This window comes from Eubalaena glacialis, chromosome 5 (assembly GCF_028564815.1).
Source record: "Eubalaena glacialis isolate mEubGla1 chromosome 5, mEubGla1.1.hap2.+ XY, whole genome shotgun sequence".
NCBI classification, from domain to species: Eukaryota; Metazoa; Chordata; class Mammalia; order Artiodactyla; family Balaenidae; genus Eubalaena; species Eubalaena glacialis.
The window spans coordinates 77,360,452-77,388,002 of NC_083720.1; the positions used below are offsets into that span (position 1 = coordinate 77,360,452).

A 27,551-nucleotide genomic window follows, 5' to 3' on the forward strand; every position below is an offset into this window, starting at 1 on the left:
ACCTGTATGAGAGGCTGCTGAATGAGGTCCAAAATAGGCAACAAAGAACATGAAGTACTCACCCTCTAAATAGCTGCTTACATTTGGACCCAGATACTTACTCCTTCAGCCAAGACTACAAGCTGGACAAAACTGGACCTAACATGGTCAAAACCTCCCACTCCCACTTTCAGGCATATAAGCAGAACACATGAGAAGAGGAGGATGAGAGAATCATTGGAGCCATGTCTTACGAGGTTCCTGGAGAGCACTGTGGCTTTTCATTTCCCATTTATTCCCCACCCCACTCTACGTTAAGTGAACAAGGCTCCAACAGAATCAGCTAGAGAAACTGCAGTGACTGTAAGAAGAGACTGGCATCTCATCTCTTGCAGATTGTTGATATGCTCTGCATCCAACTACATGAACAGGAGGATAGAGACTTGGAGAGAAACAGCTAGCCAGGAAGTGGGCTGGAATAATGTAACTCCTACAATTTGGCATGGCAAGGATATGTAAATTTCTACAGGGTCCATCAGTGCTGCGAAGAAAGTGCCGGCCGGGTTTGAAACATCTTGACACCTAAGGGGAAAAGAAATTCTAGCAGCAAGAGGCTGGTATACTTCTGGGAGTGGGAACTGAGAGAGATCAAAAGAGAAAGAGCTGCAGACTGATCGCCCATATCAAGGAACCGTGCAGTGGAGAGGCTGCCTCTGAGTTTCTAGAACTCAATGTGCCCATTAAAGAGTGAACATTTTGATGCAATATGGATTGTATTTACCCAGTTAAGAGAAACTTATCCCTTTCTTCCTTAATCTCCCTCCCAGTCCCCAAACCACAGAGAATGGACCTTGAAAAGAGAGGGAAGTAATTGGCTAAAAACAAACTCCACCTTCCATCTTCAGAGTTCCTGAGTCACAAGTTCAGCCAGAGAACACTTGCCTGGGAACTGAGATTGGAGTTTTAAACCAGACAGACTTTTCATAACCAAAAGTGTGAGAGAAGAGTTAAAGAATATGTTCAAGATGTCTTTAGGGGACTTGCTAACTAGTGCAGCTTAATCAACTGAGGATCTCATTAACACAAAAATTCCAATTCAGCTAGTCTGGGATGGGGCCAGAGATTGCATTTCTAACAAGCTCCCTGGGGAGGCTGCTGATTCTAGGACCACACTTTGACCAATAAGAGACACTATAAAGTAGGGAAGGGAGTTTCAGTACAGCATGGTTGGCAGCAAGGAATAGAGAAAACTATTAGGTTGGCTATATGAAATATCCATTTTTGTAGGTCAAAAATGTTTGAATATTGGCAATTTCAAAAAACCTTTTAAGTGTTTATCCCAGCAAATAAAAATTCATTCAATAAAATGGGAAACACAATATTAAATATTAAATAATTCCCCCACATTCTAACAATTATTTATACCCTACTTAAGTGAGAATGTATAAATGAAGTAGGGTATGAAATAGTACCGACCTGTATTGGCAAGCACGAGTACTTGCTAGAAGAATGTATTTGTGTGTGTGTGTGTGTGTGTGTGTGCGTTACTTGAAAAAGGCTGAGGCTGTAATCAAAACCAGCCACCTCTAACATGCTATAATTTTATGAATTTTACAAATGTTAAAGTTTTCATGAACTGTGCTTGTATGTAAAAACTACTGCCACCTGGTGGATTTGAGTTAAGAGTTAAAAGAAATATGGATCTTTTTATTCAGACATCTTAAATACTTTTAGTACTTCCTCTGTTAATTTTAACTTAAAAATGGAAATAGGAAAATATGGATTTACTAAAAAAAGATTACATTTAGGGGAACCTTTTGCATTTAGTTTCAATTGGAAGGAAAATAATGTTTATACTTATATGTATTAGACGGCATTAAAGTTACATTTTAACTTTATGATAATATGGCTTTTCCCTTAATTTCCACAACTGTTTTATCCTCAATAGGAATTTTTCCATCCATTTGTTAGAGAATTTCAGGAGTTGGATCTTATAGGTAATTATGTCTCTGATATGTGTGCATAAAGCTATAATAAAGACCACTGTGTGCAACTCCCAACTTTCCTTCCCTTCATCCCAATATGTATATTTTCAAAACCTTTCTTTGCTATCTCAGAAGGGGTCTTCCTGATTCTTTCCAAAGTTAGATCATTTGATTTTACCTTATCTGGTGAAATAAATTATCATTACCTTACTCAATCTGTATTTAACTTTCCTTTACTTCATCATTCTCTGCAGCCTCTGTGATCCCAACTCACCCCCAAGAACAGCAAAGAGCCTTTTCTGATTCCGTGTTAAACTGCCTCAATTCTCACCAATTTATTTTTGTAATCTAATCATTTAAAGTCTAGATTCTCTCACAGACATCAGTGAATATCCATAATCAGAATGATGGGTCATCAATACAAAAATAGTAGAAGAATAAAATCTGTTATTGAACTATTATTACATGCTGGATTTAATACCATTTTCTCTAAAAGTGATGTTAATTATTAAGCCAAGATAAAACATCCTGCAGGTCTTCTTCAGTGTCCTCGTATTACATATTTTCTCATGATGAATTCTTCTGTGATTACTATTAAAACATACGTAAGCCTCACAATATATTTTTCTCACTTCTCCTCATGATTTAGAAACTTACATTGTATGACTTACAATGTCATACAGTTCTAATGATTCTGTAGCCTAACTGTGAGTGAGTATACTTAGTAAGTCAATATTTTCTAACTTAATAATAGAACAACTATTAAAAACTACAATAATGAGTGGAGAAGTTTCTTGTGTACTTTTCAGAATCTTTAAATTGCATTTTTTCTATTGATTGGTTAATTTTTTTAATAGGTAAGAGATTTCAAAGAAAAGTCGTATGGTCATAAATTCAAGTATTTTCATTCAAAGCCCCTAAATAATAGACTTTAATATTGATTGAAGTAAATTAAATGAAATTTCATGGTTCTCTTTCATCATTTTTACCCATAGACCTCTTTGGAAGTGAGCAGGCAACACAGAGTACTTGTAATATTTTTGTTTTTGTCCAATAAGGACCCGAAAAAGGATAAATCACAAAAAAATATTAAGGGTTCAGTACAAATTCTAGTTTTGTTGGAGGCAATGAATATTCTAAAATACCTGAAAGTTTTTATAATGACATATAAGCTATGATTCTAATACAAAAAAGAAAAGAAATTTATTTATGAATTTTCTGATCTTTGATTATAAAGGCAGTGGCAAATAAAATATTCCGTATATAAACACTTTAAAGCTATTTATTAAATATTTCTATTTGGTATCATCATTATCACTGTTTGAACTATTAGTGTCATCATAAATAGAAGTGTTTCTAATTGAAGATACCATCACATCTACAATGACTTTTTTGGGGTTTTCTTCCAAATCAGTCTGTATTGCTCCAACTTCTGCTAGCTTCCATTCAAGTTCTGCAATAAATAATCCATCAATAAATCAGATAAAAATCTTGGAACATCTATATGAAACAGAAGTTGACTCTAATAAAATTAATGTGGAAATGATGATGTATTTAGAACTAGATTACAATGAAAGTACTACAATATCAAGATACACATTGGATACATAAAAGTTATACTTAAAGGGAGAAATTATGGTTAAAATGTTTATTTTAAAATGACTGAAAATAGTGCTTTGAAAGTACAAATCAAGAAGTTAGGAAAAAAACCAAAGTAAACCCAAAGAAAGCAGAATGAGGCATATAATGAAGAAAAGACTTTAGCAAAAGTAGAAAAACAAAATCAGTAGAGGTGACCAACAAAATCAAAAGTTGATTCTTTGAAGAGACTAATAGACACACCTTGGGCAAAAATGATCACAAGTAAAGGAAAGAAACCAAATAATATAAAGATTTTACATGGGGAATAACCAAGATAAAGATTTTAAAGCCATGAGACTACTATGAGAAAAAAAGTATGCCAATACATTTGAAAATTTTAGTGGGAAAATTTCAACAAAAATGTGAATTACGAAAACGTATTCAAGAGAGAAACTGAAAAGAATTGAACTGATAACCAAAATCCCCCAACCCTGCAAATTCCTTATTTGTTAAATTTATTCCTAAGCACTGTATAAATGAACAGACCATTTGTGAGGAAAATTACAAAATACACTTATGAGGAAAATTACAAAATATATTACATTATGAAAAGTAATACAATTGACCCTTGAACAACACAGGTTTGAACTGCAGGGGTTCACTTATACGTGGATTTTTTTCAGTAAATGTATATTATAGTACTACATGATCCATGGTTGGTTGAATCCACAGATGCAGAACTGCAAATACACAGGGCCAACTGTAAAGTTATGTGTGGATTTTCGACTGCATGGGGTCAGTGCTCCTAACCCCTGTGTTGTTCAAGGGCCAACTGTAAATATATTATATTTATGAGGAAAATTACCAAAAAATGAAAGAAGACCAAAATAAGTGACATGCTATATCTTATTCATGGATAGGAACATTCACTATTATTAGGATATCAAGTCTCCAACAATTAATCTATAAATATAATTCTAATAACTAACCAACAGTATTTCTCATAGAACTTGACTAATTCCAACATTTATATTAAATTTTGAAAAAGACTTGCCCTACTAGAGACAACTAGATTGTTAGAAAGGTACAGTAATTAACACAGTGCTATATTGATTCAGGGATAGACAAACAGACCAGTGGAACATAGTAGAAATTTCAGAAACAGATTGAAGCATTTTTTTTAATCCTGAAAAATGACACTGGAAATATAAAAAGCCAGTGGGGGAAAAACACATCACATACATTAGGATGGTTACTATTTTAAAAAACAAAACAACATAACAGGTGTTGGTGTGGATGCAGAGAAATTAGAACTCCTGTGTACTGTTGGTGGGAGTGCAATATGGTGCAGCCCCTATGGAAAACAGTATGCTGTCGCTCAGAAAACTAAAGTAGAATTATCATATGATCTAGCAACTCTACTTATGAGTATACACTCAAAAGAACTGAAAACAGGGACTAGAACAGGTTATTTGCACGTCCATGTTCATAGCGGCATTATTCACAACAGCCAAAGATAGAAGCAACAAATCTTTCCATCAACACATTAATGGGTAAACAAAATGTGCTATAAAAACATACAATGGAATATTATTCAGCCTTAAAGCCTTAAAAAGGAAGGAAATGCTGACCCATGCTACAACATGGATTAACCTTGAGGACATTATGCCAAGTGAAATAAGCCAGTCACAAAAGGACAAACACTGTATGATTCATTTATACGAGGTACTGAGAGGAGTCAAATTCAGAGGTAGAAAGCAGAATGGTGGTTGCCAGGGGCTGGAGGGAGCAGAGAATAGGGAGTTATTGTTTAAGGATATAGAGTTGCAGTTATGCAAGATGCAAAGAGTTCTAGAGATGGATAATGGCGATGATAGCAGCACAACAGTGAAAATATATCAATACTTAATATCACTTAAAGATATACTTAAAAATGATTAAATAACATTATTTATAAATTAAGTCCCAGGTATGTAATGTATACCACAATAACTACAGTTAATAATACTGTATTGTATATTTTTAAATGGTTAAAATGGTAAATTTCATGTTATGTGTATTTTACAATTAAAAAATTTTTTTCAAATATAACAATTTAAAAAAGCATGGACCAGATAACACGCTATTCATGATAGTGATTGCTTAGTGAGGCAGGGAGGGGAACAGGATTAGGAATGGAAATACAGGCAACCTCAACAATATCTGTACTGGTTTTTCAATAATAAACAAATAGCTGAAGCAAACATGAACAAATGTTCACATTTGTTATTTTTGGTAATGATTACATGAATATTTACTATATTATTGTCTGTATTCTTATGTAGTTTTTAAATTTAGAGGATAAGGTACAAGCTGAAAAAACAAGGTAGTAAAACAAAGAGGGGCCTTAGAGACTGGGAGAAGGAAAATTCTGGAACAATCAAAATACTGGAGGTCTTAGTAAGGCCAAAAGCAGTTTTAGGGGAATGAGAGAGTGAAAGAAAGAGCTGTTAAAAATAGCTATTCACAATGGCTTTAATACGATTGTCTGAGAGAAAGATTTTAATAATACAGGATTAAAGCAGTTCCAAGAAATGACGAACTGAAGAATATGGTCTTAGAACTAAGTTAGAAAGTAAACATTATTTAAAAAGGTAAAAATATAAAGTCCTGTGCTGTGTACTGTCAAAAAGAAAATAGTAGTAGGCATAGTCCTTGTACCTGTTAGGGAGACAAAACTCAAAGGGAATTGGTTAACCAACAAAATCTGACAGTATGTAGGTAAGTGGAAAATAAGTTGTATAGAGAATATATGCTATAGAAATTCAGTAGAGAGGATGAAAACAGATTATAAATTGGTCCAGAATCACATAATGGAATAAATGGTAACCTAGGAGACCCATGAAGGAATAGGGTTTGGATGGAAGAAAAAAGTAGGGTAGGGTATTTGGGGTACGGGGAAAGAGTATGAAACAAAGTATAAAGCCATAAATGAGTTAAGTGCGTCTGGGGTAGTGGTTGAAGACCAGCCTGGCTGGAGCAGCAACTAGGAAGCACTGAGAAGTATAATTGTATAGATGGGCTGAAAGTTTCAAGCATATGGTTCTGAATTTTTAACTTACTTGAAACAAGGAACCATTAAGGATTTAAGCAAATGCGTGTTATGATAGTATTACTGTAGGAAAATTAATCTGGAGGCATCTAAGAAGAAAAAGAAGTAAGAGGAGATAAGAAATAAGAGGAAAAACCTTACGTTTTATGAAAATAAACTTTCATGATATATGTTAATTTATAGAAGTTTTTTTTACAAATGAATTTAAAAGTAACATCATTACCTTCCAGCTTGAGATTTATCCCTCCACATTCTATAATTCCAATGAATTTGCCTTCTATCTGACCATTTTTATAAACAAAAATTGTTGGTAAACAATTGTCATGGTAGTGTTGAATACAGCTATTCACAATGGCTTTAACAAATTTAGTTTCAGGAAACTTTCTTGCTAGGAGACTAAGATGCTGGTTAACCAACGAACACATTGGGATGCTAAAAAGAGAAACAGTACCCACAACGTCGTTAAAAAACAAGACTACTCATCTCAATCTAATAAAATAAGTGAAACATCTCCATGACAAAAATATATCTTTAGATACTCTTTTAATATAAGAGCATATCAATTGCTATCCTCTATTTTTACCTTTAGTAATGATGAACTATAGAGTTCTCTGATTTTTTTAAAAAATATTTATTTATTTGCCTGCACTGGGTCTTAGTTGTGGCACGCAGGATCTTTGTTGCAGCATGAGGGATCTTTTAATTGTGGCATGCAGTTTCTTTAGTTGCGTCTTGTGGGATATTTAGTTGCATCTTGTGGAATCTTTAGTTGCACCTTGTGGAATCTTTAGTTGCATCTTGTGGAACCTTTAGTTGCATCTTGTGGGATCTAATTCCCTGACCAGGGATTGAACCCGGGCCCCCTGCATTGGGAGCATGGAGCCTTAGCTACTGGACCACCAGGGAAGTCCCAAGTTCTCTGATTTTTATTACAAACACCGTTATAGCCTGGGAATGAAGCTTGCTACCATGGGAATTTGCTGCCTAACTGAAGCTAACCACATCTGACTTAGCATCAATTTAATCGAGCCAGTTCCTAGTTTATAGCACATGGTGGGTGGGGAGGGGGGAGTGGGGGGGAGGAGAAAGAAAGAAAAAAGAAAAGAAAAAAACAGGACATATCTAGGGACTCCTTAGCAGCTCTGAATTGAAACAAGGGGATCCCAACTCTTCATCAAGGGTTTATTTCCACATGAGATCATCACATCTGAAGTTCTTATTTCAAGCTTCCTTGAATTCCTTTACTCTAACAAACTTCATCCATCCTTCTCTTTGACATGCCATATCCTGTTCCCCATCATCCAGAACTATTCTTCATCAGAAATTTAAAATTGATTGGAAATGTAACCAAAACCTACAATTCTTCCTGCTCTATCACTTAACTCTCATCACACTCACACTTTAATTAGTCCCTTTTCTCTCAGTCTATCACTCACTCACAGATTTATCAAATTCTTTCAAAGCTAATCCTCTGCTTTATCCCACACTCTTTTCATTTCCTATGGGGCCTTTGTTATTCTGCTTCCCTCTCTTCCTGTTTTCTTAACCTTTCCTTCTCCACTTTATATAAACATATTCAAATTACTAAATTTTTTAAAATGTCCCTTCTCACTCTCCCTCTAATAAACTACTCTCTCTCCTTCTGGTCACAGCCTAGCTGAAAAAGATAAAAAAAAAATCTCTATGTTCTGTTCACTTCCTTTGTTAAAGGGTTCTCCTTTTTTGACTTCTGTGATAACACTTTCTATTAATTTCCTTTTTACTCCTTTGACTTCCTTCTTCTGTCTATACCTCAAATGTAGATATTCCTTGTAATTATGTCCTAGACCCTTTTCTAATTCTAGGCACATTCACTGGGCAGTCTTATCCATTGTGATATCAACAGCTGATGAACTTCATCTCCCCTCCTCCCTCAACCAAAAAAAAAAAAAAAAATCTGATCTTCATTAGTATTTTCTTTAAAAAAAAAAACACTGAATTTGATACGTGTATTTCTCCTTTGTATGCATTTTCTCATCATTCATATAGAGCATATTTGAAACAACAGTGTAGAGGAAAGAAATATTTGTGTGAACTGATGTTAATTAGGGAAAAGTTCTTTAAACAGACAAAATTAATACTTTTTTCTCTTGTACTACACTTTATATGTCCTTTCAAAATATATATATATAATGTTTAATTGGCCTTTTGTACTATACCATAAGAGCATCTTATTCCCCTTTGTATTCTCAACTCCTAAAACCTGTCACACCTATAGTTGAAGTCGAAGCTCTCTTAACTGAGTGGCTCATGCCAGGGCATACTGCATGCCCCAGGCAGGTGGTAACCCTTCTGGACTTTTGTCTGTTTTTTCCCTCTACACCTATTTATGCCCATTGCACATTTTATTATAATTAACAAATAAATAAAAATGGGACAACAAAAATCATTGTAGTTCTTAAGAAAATCAAATGCATGCTTTGGAAAAACTTGATAAAGCTGAACCACTAAGAAAAAAATTGCAGTTTAGTTCATTGTAGGCCAGACAAACATAAATGATAGAGGAAGAATAAGGATTTCTGCACTCAAATTGCTTCGCATGTACTTTTGAGTTCTTGCTCCATTTTTAAACAAACCCTGAAAACTGAAATCAATGGTAATGCGCTAGGTCTTATCAATATTTGGGGGAAGACTTGTATCTTTTTTAATTTGGCTTTTCCTTACCAGTTTCTGGCTTTTATCCTCAATATATTTTGCTAAACTTGTTTCACAAATTAAAAAAAAAAAAAAATTCAACAAAGTGGGTATAGAGGGAACGTATCTCAACATAATAAAGGCCATATATGACAAGCCCACAGCTTATGTCATACTCAACAGTGAAAAGTTGAAAGCCTTTCCTCAAGATGAGGAACAAGACAAGAATGCCCACTCTTACCACTTTTATTCAACATAATATTGTAAGTCCTAGCCAGAGCAATTAGGCAAGATACATAAATAAATAAATAAATGGCATCCAAATAGGAAAGGAAGAAGTAAAATTGTCACTATTTGCAGATGACATGACATTATATGTAGAAAATCCTAAAGACTCCATCAAAAAAAAAAAATCAATCTACAAAAACCAGCTGTGTTTCTATACACTAATAATGAACTATCAGAAGGAGAAATAAAGAAAACAATCCCATTTATAATTGCATCAGAAAGAATAAAATACCCAGGAATAAACTTACCCAAGGATGTGAAAGATCTGCATATTGAAAATTACAAGACATTAATGAAAGAAATTGAAAAAGAAACAAACATGAAAGATACTTTGTGCTCATGGATTGGAAATTATTTTTGTTAAAATGTTCATAGTACCCAAAGCAATCTACAGATTCGATGCAATCCTTATCAAAATGCCAATGGAATTCTTCACAGAAAGAGAACAAATAATCCTAAAATTTGTATAGAATCACAAAAAACCCAAATAGCCAAAGCAATCTTGAGAAAGAAGAACAAAGCTGGAGGCATCTTGCTTCCTGATTTCAAACTGTATTATAAAGGTATAGTAATTAAAATGTTATGGCATTGGCATAAAAATAGACACAAAGATCAATGGAACAGCATAGGGAGCCCAGAAATAAACCCACACCTTATATGGTTAATTTATGACAAAGAAGGCAAGAATATACAATGGGGAAAGGACAGTCTCTTCAATAAATGGTGTTGGGAAAACTGGACAGCCACATGCAGAAAAATGAAACTTGATCCCTATCTTACACCATACACAAAAATTAACTCAAAATGGATTAAAGACTTGAATGTAAGATCTGAAACCACAGAACTCCTAGAAGAGAACATAAGCAATGACATAGGTCTTGGTATTGATTTTTTGAATCTGACACCAAAAGCAAAAGCAATGAAAGCAAAAGTAAATGAGACTACATTATACTAAAAAGCTTCTGCACACCAAAAGAAACTATCAATAAAATGAAAGGCAACCTACTGAATGGGAGAGAATATTTGCAAATCATATGTCAGATAAGGAGCTAATATCAAAATATATAAAGAACTCATATAACTCAATAGCAAAAAAACAATCTGATTTAAAAATGGGCAGAAGATCTGAATACACATTTTTCCAAAGAAGACATACAGACGGCCAACAGGTACATGAAAATATACTCAACATTATTAATCATCAGGGAAATGCAAATCAAAACCACAGTGAGCTATCACCTCACACCTATTAAAATGGCTATTTTCAGAAAGACAGGAAATAACATGTTGGCAAGGATATGGAGAAAAGAGAATTCTTGTGCACTGTTGGTGGGAATGTAAGTTGGTACAGCCACTATGGAAAACAGTATAGAGGTTCCTCAAAAAATTAAAAATAGAACTACCATATGATCTAGCAATTCTACCTTTGGTTATTTATCTGGAGGAAAAAAACACTAACTCGAGAAGATACATGCACCCCCATATTCATTGCAGCATTATTTACAATAGCCAAGATATGGAAACAACCTAAATGTCCATCAATGGATGAATGGACAAAGAAATTGTGGTATATATACAATGGAATATTATTCAGCCATAGAAAAGAACAAAAATTTGCCTTTTGGGACAACACGAATGTACCTAAAGGGTATTATGATAAGTGAAATAAGTTAGACAGAGAAAAGCAAATGCCATATGATCTCTCTTATATGTGGAATCTAGAAAGAAAGAAAAAAAAAGCTCATAGATACAGAGCACAGATTGGTGGCTGCCAGAGGTGGGGGAAATGGATAAAGCAGGACCAAAGGTAAAAAAGTCAAAGCAGGGAATCACACAAAAATAATTTTAACTTAAATATTTTATTTTCATCTGACATATATAAACATACATTAATTTAGTAATCTTTGATATTGGCTCATGAGCTGCCCATCTATAGCTTTTCTCATCTAAACTATACCATAATACATTGTACCATAATACATCTGTATTTTCTCAGTGCACTCAGGCCAAAAAATCTCCCTTTCCTCTACAATATCTAATAAGTAATCAAGTTATATTGATTCTACCTCCTTATCTTATACCTATCCTCTCCTCTCTTTCTCTACTGCTTTCCTCCTTTCCTGTCTCATCTGAGCAACATCAGATTGTCCTAAGTGGTCTCTGTGTTTCCAGTCATGGTTCCCCAAACCCATCCTAGACCCTACTGACAAAGTAGGCTCAGCAGGAAAATCTCATCATGTAACAAATGCCCTTCCCTCGATTGTAAAATCCTCCAATGGCTCCTCACTGCCTTCAGGATAAAGTCTGGGCTCCTCAGTGTAGCTTTCAAGGTTCTCTGTGGTCTGGCTCCTGCCTATCTCTCCAGCATTGTTGTCTGCCTGCCACCATATTACTCAAGGTCCTCTAAAGCAAGATGATCCCTCTTATTTCTGTACCTTTGTTCAAGCTGCATACCCCATCGGAAATACCCCATTCAGTCTGTCTACTTCCTCCAACTCTGTAAACTCGGGGAATCTTTTCTTAATTTTTGAGGCCAAGACCAAGAATTATTTTACAGAAAGTTCTGTACTTCTACCCTCCAAGAGTAGAACTTACTACTCCCTCTTCAGTGCCTTTACTCTACTCTGTATAGAATTCAATCATAGCACCTAAAAGACATTATTATTACATCTAATTGTCTCCCTCTACTGAAATTTCTTTAATGGGAGAGATAGATGCCTTATATGCCTTTGCACCTCCAGCATCTACAAAATCCTCAGAAATCAGCTTAACACTAAGTGATGTTATATATCAATTTATGTAACAAAAAGCTAAGAGAAAAACAAATTAAATGCATTATATGTTTAATTTACATTTCAGAATATATCTATACATATATATCCTGATAAGTATAACCTGCTACAAATCTAGATACTGCTTTATTTTAGTGGATAGCATACTAAAGGTAATATTAGAAAAACATGTACTGCCTAACTTAAATCAGTTTTCCACACAAAGCAATGACATAAATACTTTATAAGTTTCAGTTTCCCTCAAATAGGTGAAATGAACCCACAAATATCTAATTTAGAAGAATTTTATGATTACTATCACAATGAGAGCTGAGTCGGTGGTATGACCCACTTATGGGGTGGGTGGTGTTAATGGCAGAAGGCAGGTGGGCATTGGTCGTGGCACTGAAAAGTACGGAATTAGGAGAGTATGGCACAATAGACTGCAGTGCAGGGAGAAAGTGGCTACCTGAAGGCAGTTCTGACAGCAAGCGGTAGGGAAAAGACTTGGTGTTGGGGTTCAAGGGCCAGAATTGAACCCCAGAAGAACTGTTAAAACTAAGGGAGACCTCTGACATCCGAAAACAAGTTAAGGGCCTAGTTATGATATTTGAGGTTCAAAATATACAGTTGGGTACAGGAATAATGTAGAAGCCCCAAATTAGAACCTGAACACAGGCGTAAGATTGAATAAAATCGAAAACAAAGCTGACTTGAAGTTAAGCCACTAGGTTCACTGGCCCAGAGTGAACTAGATCCCTTTAAGGTACCCTAAGCAGGCTGAGCCTATAACCTCAATGGCAAAGAGACATTAAAATTACAGAACTTAGGAATCTAGTTAAAAAACAAACTCTTACCCTCCTGTAAAATTTTTAGAAGGCAGCTAGAAACACAAATTTATCAGTTATACTTCACAATATTAAAAAGTTATTAAAAACTAGACTTTTCTAAAGAACATGTGTAACACAATTAATTGTTTTCTGTTTTATAACTTTGATTATAGATTAATTTTCTTAATTTTGTACCAACACATTAATACATTTTCTTAATGTCAAGAAAACGAATTTTATTTTTTCTTGGCTGTGCTGGGTCTTAGTTGCGGCACGCGGGATCTTCGTTGCGGTGTGTGGAATCTTTTAGTTGCAACATGCGAACTCTTAGTTGCAGCATGTGGGATCTAGTTCCCTGACCAGGGATCAAACCCGGGCCCACTGCATTGGGAGTGTGGAGTCTTAGCCACTGGACCACCAGGGAAGTCCCAAAACACGTATTTTATGTAACTATCTTAGATTGCCCCCCAGGAACCTTCTGAGAAGGTCATAAATACTTAAAATATTATGAAAACAGATTCTTACTCTTTGAGTCCATCAAAGCATAACAGTTTGAAACAGCCTAGATGAGACTAAAACACATTCAACCTCTTTTATGAATTTTTGAAAATTATTGGTCAAAAGTAGTCATCTAGAAATAACCATTAAAGTAAATTTTATACTATGTTATAAGCATTCAAAACTAACATCTATTCTGCTAATCAGAATGGGTCTCAGAAAAGACATTCAGTGAATCACTTCAGTATATAACATTTATCACACACAGATCCCAGTATTATAAATGTCAGTGTTTCTCATACCTATTTCTGAAGAATGAAAATCAGCATCATTTACACATTGGTTTTACCATATAAGTGGTATAGGTAAGGGCCTAGTTATGATATTTGAGGTTCAAAATATACAGTTGGGTACAGGAATAATGTAGAAGCCCCAAATTAGAACCTGAACACAGGCGTAAGATTGAATAAAATCGAAAACAAGGCTGACTTGTTTTTAAGGCTTTAAACTACTCAAAAATTAATTACCAATCTTTTTAGTTACAATAAAAGTAAGGTCTTCTTTTATGGGGCATGGTGTCCTATTAAAACTTGTTTGAGAAACTGGTGAGTTGGTAAACAGCAGGGTTCTAATTTGCCTAAGTTGCTCTGTTCAGAATTTCTCTGAGGATCTGAAGAGAGAAGAAATTTTTTATACAGAGAATGAGATGAGGACATGAGGGCTACTGTCATGACCTCTGTTCCTATTTGGCTTGGAGCCCAGGCAGAGGGGCTGGGACCAAAAGCTAGAGGGGCTGTTTCCATGAGAGATGTGTGAAACTATGGGAGCTGGCAGCTCCTCTGGCCAGGAGTTAGGGAAAAGTCCACTCTTCCTGGTAACTGTTACAGCAGGCTGGTGAGGCCTGGGGACATATGGGTTATACTTAATACAACTAGGCACTCTGAAATTATCTGTTTTGGGGGAATAAGGGAATGCAAGGGAATTATTCAGTTAAAAGAGACTTAAGAGCAGAATTCCCTAGCGGTCCAGGGGTTAGGACTCAGTGCTTTCTCTGCCATGGCCCCAATATCTGGTCATGGAGCTAAGATCCTGCAAGCCATGTGGCTCAGCCAAAAAAAAAAAAAGAGAGACTTAAGAGACCTGATATATCCAAATGCACTGCATGATCCTTGATTGGACCCTTGTTCAAAAATATATGTATTTATAAAAGAGATTTTGAAGTCAGTTGGAGAAATTTGAGTAAGGACTGCCTGGGTATTAGGTGAGAAAATGGTTATATAGAAAAATGCCCTTATATTTTGAAGATGCATGCTGAGGTACTTCAGAGTAAAGCATCACGTAATTTATTTTGAAATGGTTCTACAAATACACACACATACATATAAACAAAATGATACAAATATGGCAAACTGTTCATTGTTGAATCTACCTGGCTGGCATTTAGGGTGCTCATTTTATCATTCTTTCTACTTTTCTGTATGTTTGAAATTTTCTATAAGTTTTTTTAATTAACTGTCAAAGAGTACTTATTTTTCTAAGAAGTATGACAAGTTCTTTAAATTAGACATGAAAATATATTAAAATACCTAATTTAATCCCTGAAGCCAATGACTCTACACATATATTTTTCTTTATTTATTTTTGGCTGTGTTGGGTCCTTGTTGCTGCGCGCAGGCTTTCTCTAGCTGTGGCGAGCGGGGGCTACTCTTCGCTGTGGTGCATGGGCTTCTCATTGCAGTGGCTTCTCTTGTTGCGCAGCACGGGCTCTAGGCACACGGGCTTCAGTAGTTGTGGCACACAGGCTCAGTAGTGGTGGCTCACAGGCTCTAGAGCGCAGGCTCAGTAGTTGTGGCGCACGGGCTTAGTTGCTCCGCGGCATGTGGGATCTTCCCGGACCAGGGCTCGAACCCATGTCCCCTGCACTGGCAGGCAGATTCTTAACCACTGCGCCACCAGGGAAGCCCATATTTTTCTTTTTTTAATTGAAGTATGGTTGATTTACTTTATTTTTCTTGATTAATCTTTGTTATATGCTTTATAAAATATTAAAACCAGAAATACGTATATTAAAAATTAGTATATTAGCCTTTTGCAAAAAGCTATGGTAATTACCTTGATCTGTATAGGTGAATTATAACCCACACATCCTTTTCTGCATTTGTGACTTCATTCACATACTGATTTCCAGAAATTTCTCTTAATTCCCCAAATTTTTGTTTTTTCTTAAGAGCTTTCCATTCCTGTAACCGTTTTTCTCTAGTTAAAAAAAAGAAATTAAATTACATAAGAATATTATTATATTCTTAAGGCCATCCCCATATACAGTAATAATTTAGAGCAATGAAGGTAATGCTAGTACATATCAAACACTTTAAAGAATAACTATTAACGGCTTTACAATGCCAGTTTCTCTTTTTATATGGGCATTTGCTTTATCATGGGTATTGTAAAGTATAAGAAATTAGCTATTGACTTTATTTTTGTTTAAGACTAAGTCAATCATAGCTATAGAGAGTTTATTTAGACATTGGGCCAACAAATGCTCATATACAGCTTAAATAAATAAAGGGAGAGTATACATAATAACTAACATTTATTGAGGGCTTACTATGTTGCTAGGTGCTGTTTTAAGTGTGTTAACTAATTTAATCCTTGCAAAAACTTTATGAAGTTAGTACTATTACTATCCCCAGTGACATGCTCTTAACTATCATGCTAAGCTGACTTTCAGTTCAAAGCCTTTGTGAATATATGCAATTAATTGTTATAAATGTATTGCAGGTAGAGAGGTGGTAGAGAAATGAGTATGGACGCTAAGGTCAGACTGAACTGGGTCTAAGTGCCAGCTCCCACTCACTAGTAGCGTGGACTTGGGTAAGTTATTTAATCTATCCAAGCTTCAGTTTCCCCCAAGGTGAATAAAACTAAAATCTGCTCTCATGGGATTGTTCGGGATTAAGTGTAAACATATAAATTTCTTAGGGCAGTGTCTAGCACACCATGAGCCTTTCATAAATGTTACCTAGTTATTCATCTATAGAGAACCTTAAAACTTTGTTAAACAAATCTCAAAATTTACATACTTTGATTTAGCTGTTGAATACCTGAGTTTATGAAGCAAATCCAAATGGTTCTGACATATCTGCAAGTATGTTAAAAGTTACTGACTGTGTATCTCTAAGTACCTGGAAGTACTTACTCCCCTTCTTTCTCTGTGTATTAACTATATTTTCTTGTTTTCTGTACAGTAAGTCCTCTACATACGAACGAGTTCCATTCTGAGAGCACATTCATTAAATCCAATTCGTTTGTAAGTCCAACAAAGTTAGCCTAGGTATCCAACTAACACAATCGATTATATAGTACTGTACAGTAAAAAGTTTATAATACTTTTCACACAAATAATACATAAAAAACAAACACAAAAAATAAAACATTTTTGATCTTACAGTACAGTACCTTGAAAAGTACAGTAGTATAGTACAACAGCTGGCATACAGGGGCACTTTGGCATCTTTGAAAGTTCGCAACTTGAAGGTTTGTATGTAGGGGACTTACTATATTCAGCTCTGGCATCTGGGGTCTTCCTGATCCTAGAGAGTCTGCCCCTCTCTGAGCTAGCTAGTTCCCAAAGATAGCAAACACTCACCAGACAGCACAGTCCTCAAATGCAAACCAACCGATCCAGAGCCCAGTCCCTCAACTACCTCCTTTACTGGGCTGAGCCACTATCCCCCTGCCCAAATCATCCCCTGGGCTTGGTACCACACAATTAGAGATAGGCACTACAGTCCAGAGCCTGCCAAACTTTTTTCAAACTAGCCAGTCCTAAGTCTGCTTACCCTGCCTAGCTCGTCTTTCCCACAGAAACTACATAAAGGCTCATATCCATGTCAGCCTCTCCCTCCTCCTGCCTCTTGACCAACTGGTGCTTCCCTGTGTGGCCCTGCATTGTGGGGCATGCCCCCTTCTCTTGAGACCTGTGAATAATAATGGCAATTATCTCCTGATCTGTTGGCTTCACCATACATGCATATATACAAAATCCTGGGTCTATTTTAAAACACTGTGTCCTTATTTCACATATTAGAAACATGTCCAGTAAGACCACTCACTTTATATAACAAGTAATCCAAGCAAAATTAAGCCTAGAGGAGAATGTCAAGAATAGTAATCCAAGTCTAGGGCCCTCTCAGTTTTCAAACTGAAGGTCTTCAATTTTCGTTCTACTGGCCCAGATATTCAGAACTTACAGTCACTCCAGAGAGCTTTTGGGAGCCCTATTTTGTTTGCATTGAGTATTTGGCATCACTGTCATTAATGTCCCTCAATTTGATCTCATTGGCTTAATATCTTTCAGAATTTTCAAAAAGTTTTTGTTCCAGTGATGGCACTATGCCGTACTTAATGGTGCAGCTATCAACAACTTTTCTTCTTCCTCCCCTCTTCCACCTTCTCCTCCTCATTTTTCTTTACTTTCAACAGAATTGGGCAGGGAAAGACATAAAAACCTGGGTTAGCTTTGCCATCAGGAAGTGACAGAGTGTTCAATGGCCTGCATTTTTCACCTAACAGTCATACCCCTTGTGATTCAGTCGCATAAACAGAAAGCCCTCTAGCTATTTTAAGCAGCAAGAAGCTTAATCGGAGGAATTAAGTGCTTTACAAACTTAATGGAAAGATGAAGGAGGAGGCTCCAGACTGGGCTACCAGGAAGACTCCCAGAACAACTTTGCAAAACTGGTCTGCCAAGGGGACAGCTTTCTCCGCTGCAATCCAGACACTGGGGCATCTGGAACTAACGTTCCAATTGTGCCCTAGTATCCCCTACTCTGGCGATCAGAAAACCCCTGTAACAGTTGTCTCTAGGAACCTATCTCCTTAGCAGAGACTGGGAGAAAATATTTGCAAAAGTCGTATCGGAACTGGACTGTTATTTGAAATATACAAAACTCTAAAAACTCCACAATAAGAAAACAACCTGATTTAAAAAATGGGCCAAAGGTCTTAACAGACACCTCACCAAAGAAGACACACAGATGATAAATAAGCATATGAAAGGATGCTCCACATCTATGTCAACAGGAAAACAAAATTAAAACAATGAGAGGCCACTACACACCTATTAGAATGGCCAGTATCTGGAACACTCATAACACCAAATGCTGGAGAGGACTGGAGAAACAGGAGCTCTCGTTATGAGAGGCCACTACACACCTATTAGAATGGCCAGTATCTGGAACACTCATAACACCAAATGCTGGAGAGGACTGGAGAAACAGGAGCTCTCGTTCATTGCTGATGGGAATGCAAAATGGTACAGCCACTTTGGAAGACAGTTTGGCCGTTTGTTTTTTTTTTTTTTACAAAACTAAACATACTCTTATCATTTGATCCAGCTATCAAGCTCCTTGATATTTACCCAGAGGTGTTGAAAACATGTCCACACAAAAACCTGCACACAGATGTTTACAGCAACTTTACTCATAATTGCCAAAAGTTGGGGACTTCCCTGGTGGTGCAGTGGTTAAGAATCCACCTGCCAATGCAGGGGGGGACACGGGTTCGATCCCTGTTCTGGGAAGATCCCACACGCCACGGAGCAACTAAGTCCGTGCGCCACAGCTGCTGAGCCTGCGCTCTAGAGCCCGCAGGCCACAACTACTGAGCCCGCGTGCCATGACTACTGAAGTCCACGCGCCTAGAGCCCGTGCTCCACAACAAGAGAAGCCACTGCAATGAGAAGCCCGCACACCACAACGAAGAGTAGCCCCCACTCGCCGCAAATAGAGATAGCCCATGCACAGCAACGAAGACCCAATGCAGCCAAAAATAAATAAATAAATAAATAAATAATTGCCAAAAGTTGAAGGCAACTAAGATGTCCTTCAGTAGGTGAATGGATAAATAAACTGTGGTATATCCAGATAATGAAATATTATTCAGTGCTAAAAAGAAATGAGCTATCAAGCCATGGAAAGACATGGAGAAACCTTAAATGCATACTACTAAGTGAAAGAAGCCAATCTAAGAAGGCTACATACTATATGATCCCAACTATATGACAGTCTGGAAAAGGCAGAACAGTGGAAACAATACAAACATCAGGGGTTGGCAGGGGAGAGGAATGAATAGGCAGACCACAGAGGATTTTTAGGGCAGTGAAAATACTGTGAATGGTACCATAATGATGGATATATGTCATCATACATTTGTCCAAACCCAAGAATGAACTGTAATGTACATTATGGACTTTGGGTGATTCTGATGTATCGGTGTAGGTTCATCAATTATAACAAATATATCACTCTGGTGGGGAATATTGACAATGGGGGAGGTTATGTATGTGTGGGGCAGGAGGTATATTAGAAATCTATACCTTCCATCAATTTTGCTGTGAACCTAAAACTGCTTTATAAAAAAGTCTTAAAGTTTTTTTTTTGTCATTGCTCTTTTGTTTTGGCTTTAAATGAGGGATTTGTTTTAAATCAGCACTATCAAGATTACTACAGAATTTTCTCTTCTTAAGAATAAGTAAAAATTTAAAAGGCTACAGGTTCCTTTTTCCTTAGATCCAAAGTGACAGCAGAGATACTGAAATAATACTAGAATTTGGTGACCAGAATTAGAGTTGTACTTTTGATGTGGAATATGCAAGGGAAAGAACTTCTGTGTATAATATCTCTTTAATCTCTGTGGCAGAGACTGTTTGGGTGTTCATCAGTATAGCTTCCTCTTCCAGGACTCACAGGAAGACTATATTTGCCAGCATCCTTGGCAGTTAGATTAGGGCCATGAGACTGGATTATGTCCAATGGAACATGTGTGAAAATGATATGTACATTTCTATGACTTATCCCTGAAATGTCCCATCCCATCTTTCATACTGTTTTCCTGGTCCACAAGCCTGGAGGTTAAGGATTCTGAGATGATGAAGCCCCTAATGAAATGTTCATTGCAGCACTATTTACATTAGCCAGGACACGGAAACAACCTAAATGTCCATCGACAGATGAACGGATATGGAAGATGTGGTACATATATACAATGGAATATTACTTAGCCATAAAAAGGAACAAAATTGGGTCACTTGTAGAGATGTGGATGGACCTAGAGTCTGTCATATAGAGTGAAGTCAGAAAGAGAAAAATAAATATCGTATATTAACACATATATGTGGAATCTAGAAAAATGGTACAGATGAACTTATTGGCAGAGGAGGAATAGAGACGCAGACGTAGAGAATGGACTTGTGGACACAGTGGGGGAAGGGGATGGTGGGATGAATTGGGAGATTAGGTTTGACATAAATACACTACCACATGTAAAATAGATAGCTAGTGGGAACCTGTGGTATAGCCCAGAGAGCTCAGCTCGGTGCTCTGTGATGACCTAGATGGGTGGGATGGGGTGGGGGGGTGGGAGGGAGGTCCAAGAGGGAGGGGATATATGTATACATATAGCTGATTCTTTTCATTGTACAGCAGAAAGTAACACAACATTGTAAAGCAATTATACTCCAATTTAAAAAAAAAAAAAAGAGCCCAGGTCCCTAGTCATCACCTGGGGAAGAGCTGCTCAGGAGAAGCTTGTCAAACATGCATCATCTGTGAGTGAGGAACTTTCCTGTGTAAAACCACTGAGATTTTGCACTTGTTTGTTACAGCAGCTAGCATTATCTTAATAAATTCTGCTGACGTGACTGTATCAATAGATTTGTGATTGTTGAACGATCCTTGCATTCCTTGAATAAACCCTAATTATTCATTATATATGATTATTTTAATACACTGTTTTATTTGCTAATATTGCATTTAAGATTTTTGCATCTATGTTTCAAAAGTGAGATTAATCTAAAGCAGTATTTATCAAGTTGAGGCATGTGGACATCCCACATGAGAATTACTTGGGAATGGCAGGTTCCACAGATGGGCATATTCCTGAGACCCAACCCAAAGTTACTGAATATTACCTCTTGGTACTGGACCCAGGAATGTGTACTTTTAACTTTATATTATGGATGGTTATTAACACTTACAGTAGTAAAGCGACCCCAGATGTATGCATCTTCCATCAATGATTTCTATGGCCAATTCTCTTTCATCTCAACCCCCACTAACTCCCCATTTCAAGGGCTATTTTGAAGCAAATATAAGACATCATGTCATTTCATCTGTAAATATTTCATCATATATCTCTAAAAGATGAGGATACTTTAAAATTTTTAATTCACATGGCATAATCATATATAAAACAATGGTAATTCCTTAATATATTCAGATATTGTTCAAATAATCCTATTTTCTCCATTTAAAATTTTTATTTAATTGTTATAAAATATCCATAACATAAAATTTACCATGTTAACCATTTTTAAGTGTACAGTTCAGTAGCATTAAGTTCTGGCCCCATTTTTAAAGTTTGTTTATTCAAACGGGAATCCAAATTAGATTTATAGAGTGGTTATTATATCTCTTAAATCTCATTTAATACACAGACTCTTTTCCATCTATTTTTCCCCTAGAAATTTCTCTGTTGAAGGAAACTAGATTGCTTGTCCAAACTTTCCCACAGTCTGAATTTAGCTTTTTATATTATCATGAAATCAATTCACACAAGAAATCAAAAATTTTAGTAGTAAAGCTAGGTGATTATTTTGACTAACCAACTTAAGATCCATGAGTCTATTATTTCCTGTCTGTACTAGCCTTGTCTGATTGTGATAGTAAGATTATATTATCAATAAATGTAACAATGTCATATGCAATTTATTAGTAAGCTTTTCATCTTAATAAAAACATAGGGATTATCTGTGCCTTGAAAAGTAGAGAAAAATCAGCTATACAATAAATTTTAGGAAGCAGGCTATCTTCTTAATTATGCTTTTCTCTCTCTTATTGTATCAATTTTGGAAACTATTTTTTCATTTTAAAAATGATGTATATGATCACGTATCAGATACTCTCCTGTGTCTGGCTTCTTTAATTCCATATAATGTTTTCAAATTTCACCAAAGTTTGTGTGTATCAGTAGTTTGCTTACTTTCTTACAGAGTAGTATTCCCTTTCATGAACACACTACAGTTTGTTTATTCATTCACCTTGTATTCATTTATCATATTGATGGACTTTTGGGTTGTTTCGAGTTTCTGGCTATCATGAATATTCATGTACAAGTCTTTGTATTGACATATACCTTCAATTCTCTCAAGTAAATATCCAGGAATTTAATTGATAGGTTATATGTTAAATGCATATATAACTTTAGAAGAAATTGCCAAACTATTTCCCCAAGTTATCATATGAGAATTCCAGTTCCTCTAAAATCTTTAGTTTTAAATTGTAACATAATTCATATACAATAAAATTCAATGATTTAAAGTGTATAACTCAGTGATTTTTAAAATATTCACAAAGCTGTGCATCCATTACCACTATCTAGTTCCAGAATAGTTTTACTTACTAAAAGAAACCCCATATCCATTTGTAGTTATTCCCTATCCCCCCATCCCAGGCCCTGGAAATTAATAATCTGCTTTCTGTCTCTATAAATTTTCCTATTCTGAACATTTCATATAAGTAGAATCATATAAAATGTGACCTTTTGTCACTGGCTTCTTTCCTTAGCATAACATTTACAAGGTTCAGTCCTGTTGTAGCATGTACCAGTTCATCATTTCTTTACATGGTTGAATGATTTTCCATTGTATGAATACACCATATTTTGTTTATCCACTCACCAGTTGATGGACAGTAAGTTTCTTTGTACTTTTTGGCTATTGTGAACGCTGCTGCTATGAACATTCATGTACACGTTTTGCATTTTCGATTCTCTTGGGTGTACATATCTAGGAGTGGAATTGCTGGATCATGGTAATTCTATGTTTAATATTTGAAGAAATTCCAGACTGCACCATTTTACATTCCCACCAGCAATGTATGGTGGTTCAAAATTCTCCACCTGTTCACCAACACTTTTGTTATTTTTCTGTCTTCTTTATTATAACCACCCTGGTGGGAGTGAAATGGAAACTCACTGTGGTTTTGATTTGCATTTCCTTAATAACTAATGATATTAAGCATCTTTTCATGTGCTTATTTTCCATTTGTATACCTTCTTTGGAGAAATTTCTATTCAAGTCCTTTGCATATTTTTAATTAAGTTATTTGTTTTTTTGTTGTTGAGTTTTATGAGTTCTTTATATATTCTTGTTAGTAATCCCTTATCGTGTATCTAATTTGCAAATATTTTCTCCCATTCTGTGGGTTGTCTTTTCACTTTCTTGATAGTGTCCTTTGATGCACAAATATTTTAAATTTTGATGAAGTCAAATTTATCTATTTTTTCCTTTTTGTTGCCTTTTGTTATTTTTGGTGTCATCCGAGAAATCATTTCCAAATCCAATGTCATGGACATATTCCCCTGTGTTTTGTTTGAAGAGTTTTATAGTTTTAGTTCTTATATTTGGGTCTTTGATCCATTTTGAGTTAATCTTTATATATGATATGAGGTAGGAGTCCAACTTTATTCTTCTGCATGTGGATATCCAGTTTTCCTAGCACCACTGGTTGAAAAGATTGTCCTTTCCCCATTGAATGTTCTTGACACCTTGTTGAAAAATCATTTGACTATTTATGAGAGAGTTTCCTTCTGGTCTCTCTATTCTATTCCTCTGGTCTGTATGTCTATCCTTATGTCACTATAACACTGTTTTGATTACTGTTGCTTTGTAGTAAGTTTTGAAATCAGGAAGTATTGGTCTTCCAACATTGTTCTTTCTCAAGATGGCTTAGTTTCCAGGATCTGGATGTGTTTCTTTTTATTCATTCTGCCAATTTCTGCCTTTAATTTTAGATTACTTGGATTAATTTAAAATCCATTTACATTTAAAGTATGTAATGTAAGTGCCTGACATTAAGCTTTTGATTACTGAGGCACCTATTTCAAAAGACATCCATCTTGAAAACCATACTGCCAGCTGTATGACACAGCTACTAGCAAAACAACAAGATAAGGAATTAGGCTGCTCCCACCCATGAAAGTCTTTCTTTCAGAGAGCCCTGGGTAACCTAGATAACTGACCACTTGAGTGACCCCTCTTCTCCCTTCCTGTGCTCTAATTCCAGCTCTTATGCTCTAGATTAGCCAATAAAGAGTGAACCCGTGAAACCCAGATACCCCATCAATGGACTCTCATAAAGGCACAGACCCAGGTCCCACTCCCACCCCTCCACCAGACCTGGCTGAGTGGCCCTCAGGCATGCTGTGTGTTCTTCAGGATTTCTGAGGAATAAATCTTGTTCCTCGAAGTTCTCTCAAAGTTTCTTGCTGAAGTGCATCCTACAATCATAATACAAACCACAGGAACCGGTCCAGTCACAGCTATGAGTAATCCAGGAGGTGAGTGCCTCAGGCATTCCTAGCCAATAGCCTCACTATCGATAGGCTGGGACTGACACAACAAATTACTGAAAAGGAAGGACTTACTTCTGCCATTTAGCTATTTTCTGTATTTCTATATCTTACATGCTTTTTGTTCCTCAATTCTTCCATCATTGTTTCTTTTTGTATTTTTGTATTGTGGTATACCATTTTGATTTCCTTTCTCTTTCCTTTTCTGTATTCTTTTAGTTTTTTCTTAGTGATTACCTTAAGGATTAAAATTAATATCTTACAATAACCTACTGTGAATAATGCCAACTTAGCTTCAATAGCATACAAACACTCTGCTCTTATACATCTTCATCCCTCCCTCTTTATATCATTATTGTTACAGACTACATTGTTATATACTGTGTCCGTTAACATCGATTTATAATTATTGTTTTATAAACTTGCCTTTTAAATCATATAGAAAAAAGGGAGTTAAAACCCAAAAATACAGTAATATTTACCTATACAGTTACCTTTACCTATGATATTTATTCTTCGTATGGTTTTGAGTTACTGTCTAGTGCCCTTTAATTTCAGGCTGACAGACTCCTTTAGCTAATTTTTAGGGGAATTCTAGTACAATAAGTCCCCTACATACGAACCTTCAAGTTGCAAACTTTAAAAGATGCGAACATGCGTTTGCATGTCCAATCACGTAAGTTAGTTCACGTGTCTGGTGTACATTGTCACATGAGTGCATCCTCTACAAGTGGTTGTACTTTTGGTACTTTACTGTACAGTACTGTATACAGCACAGTAGTACAGTAGTACAGTATCTTTATTTCAAGCCCAGGATGTCAAGAAACAAGCGTAAAAACAGCAGTGATGTAGCTGGTACTGCTAAGAAGTGCCAACTGTTGTACTATACTACTGTACTTTCCAAGGTTAAGATTAAAAATGTTTTCTTTATTTTTTGTGTTTGTTTTTTATGTTTTATTTGTGTGAAAGGTTTATAAACCTATTACAGTACAGTACTATATAGCCAATTGTGTTAGTTGGGTACCTAGGCTACCTTTGTTGGACTTACGAACAAATTGGACTTACGAATGTGCTCTCAGAATGGAACTCGTTCATATGTAGGAGACTTGCTGTAGTAACAAACTCACTTAGATTTTATCTAGGAATGTCTTAATTTCTCCTTCATCCTTGCAGCATAGTTTTGCCAAATATGGAATTCTTGATTGACAGGTGTTTTTTTTTCTCTTGCAGCCTCTAAGATTTCTGAGGAGAAATTGGCTGACAGTCTTTTTAAGGGATGTGTCTTTGTGTGGGTCTCTGAGTTTATCCTACTTGGAGTCCATTGAGCACCTTGGATTTGTAGATTTATGCCTTTTGTCAAATTTGGGGAGTTTTCAGCCATTATTTCTACAAATATGATTTGTGCCCCTTTCTTTCTCTTTTCCTCTGCTGGGACTCCCATACTATATATGCTAGTTCACCTAGTAGTGTACCACAAGGCCAGTTAGGCTCTGTTCACTCTTCTTTATTCTCAGACTCAATACTTTCAGTTGTCCTATCTTCAAATTTTCTCTATCTTCTGCTGGTTCATATCTGCTTTTGAAGCCCTTTAGTGTATATTTCAATTCAATTATTGTACTTTTTAGTTTCAGAATGTCTTTTTGGTTCCTTTTTATAATTCCGATCTCTTTATTGTTATTCTCATTTTGTTCATATGATGTTTTTCTGTCTTTGTCCATGTCTTCCTTTAGCTCTTTGAGCATCTTTAACTAACTTGTCTTAAAGTCTTTGTCTAGTAAGTCTGACACTTTGTCTTCCTCAGGTATATTTTGTATTGATTTATTTTGTTCCTTTGTCTGGGCCATACTTTCCTGTTTCTTTTTATGCCTCCTGATTTTTTTGTTGTTGTTGAAAACTGAATATTTCATTCAATTGGTAACTCTAGAAATCAGATTCTTCTTCTAACCCATGTTTTTGTTTTTGTTTTTGTTTTTTTACAGTGGGTATGTCTGTGCCAGGATCAGCCTCAGGTGAAAGCATAAGGTCTTCTCAGGTCTTTTCTGAGCCTTCATCTTTCCCAAGTCTTTCTAAATTCCCCCATATATATGGTTGTTTTTGAATGTTAAAAAAAAGAAACCAGAAGTGGCTCCTTAAAATCTCCTGGAAGCCACTTGAGCCAGTGAGGGTTGACACAATGACTGCCAGTCTCTGGGTCTGTACCTCTGCATTCAGAGCAGCAATCTGCAATCAGAACACAGAATCCTGATATTTGAGGACAAAGTCCTTATTGCCTACCCTGGCTCCAGCAAGAAACACAGGATGCTGTTGAAACAGCTGCCTGCCATGGGGCTGGGGGGTGAGGGATGGATAGCTGTTACTACACGGAGGACTGAAATCAACCAATACTAACTGAAATTTACCAGCCAAGCTTTATGCTGTAAGCTACAAGTGTTCAAATAAGACT

At 36.1% G+C, this 27,551-nt stretch overlaps 1 protein-coding gene across 1 annotated transcript in view; it reads right to left on the bottom strand.

The window, feature by feature from the left end:
- Positions 1–3,259: 3,259 nt before the first annotated feature.
- PDCL2 (phosducin like 2) overlaps positions 3,260–27,551 on the bottom strand; it is a 41,622-nt gene continuing 17,330 nt past the window's right edge. The window contains exons 7-9 of the mRNA XM_061191006.1: positions 15,809–15,952; positions 6,860–7,068; positions 3,260–3,417 (exon numbers count right to left, since the gene is read on the bottom strand). Of these exons, the coding sequence (XP_061046989.1) occupies positions 3,260–3,417; positions 6,860–7,068; positions 15,809–15,952 (511 nt within the window). The remainder of the gene's footprint in view (positions 3,418–6,859; positions 7,069–15,808; positions 15,953–27,551) is intronic.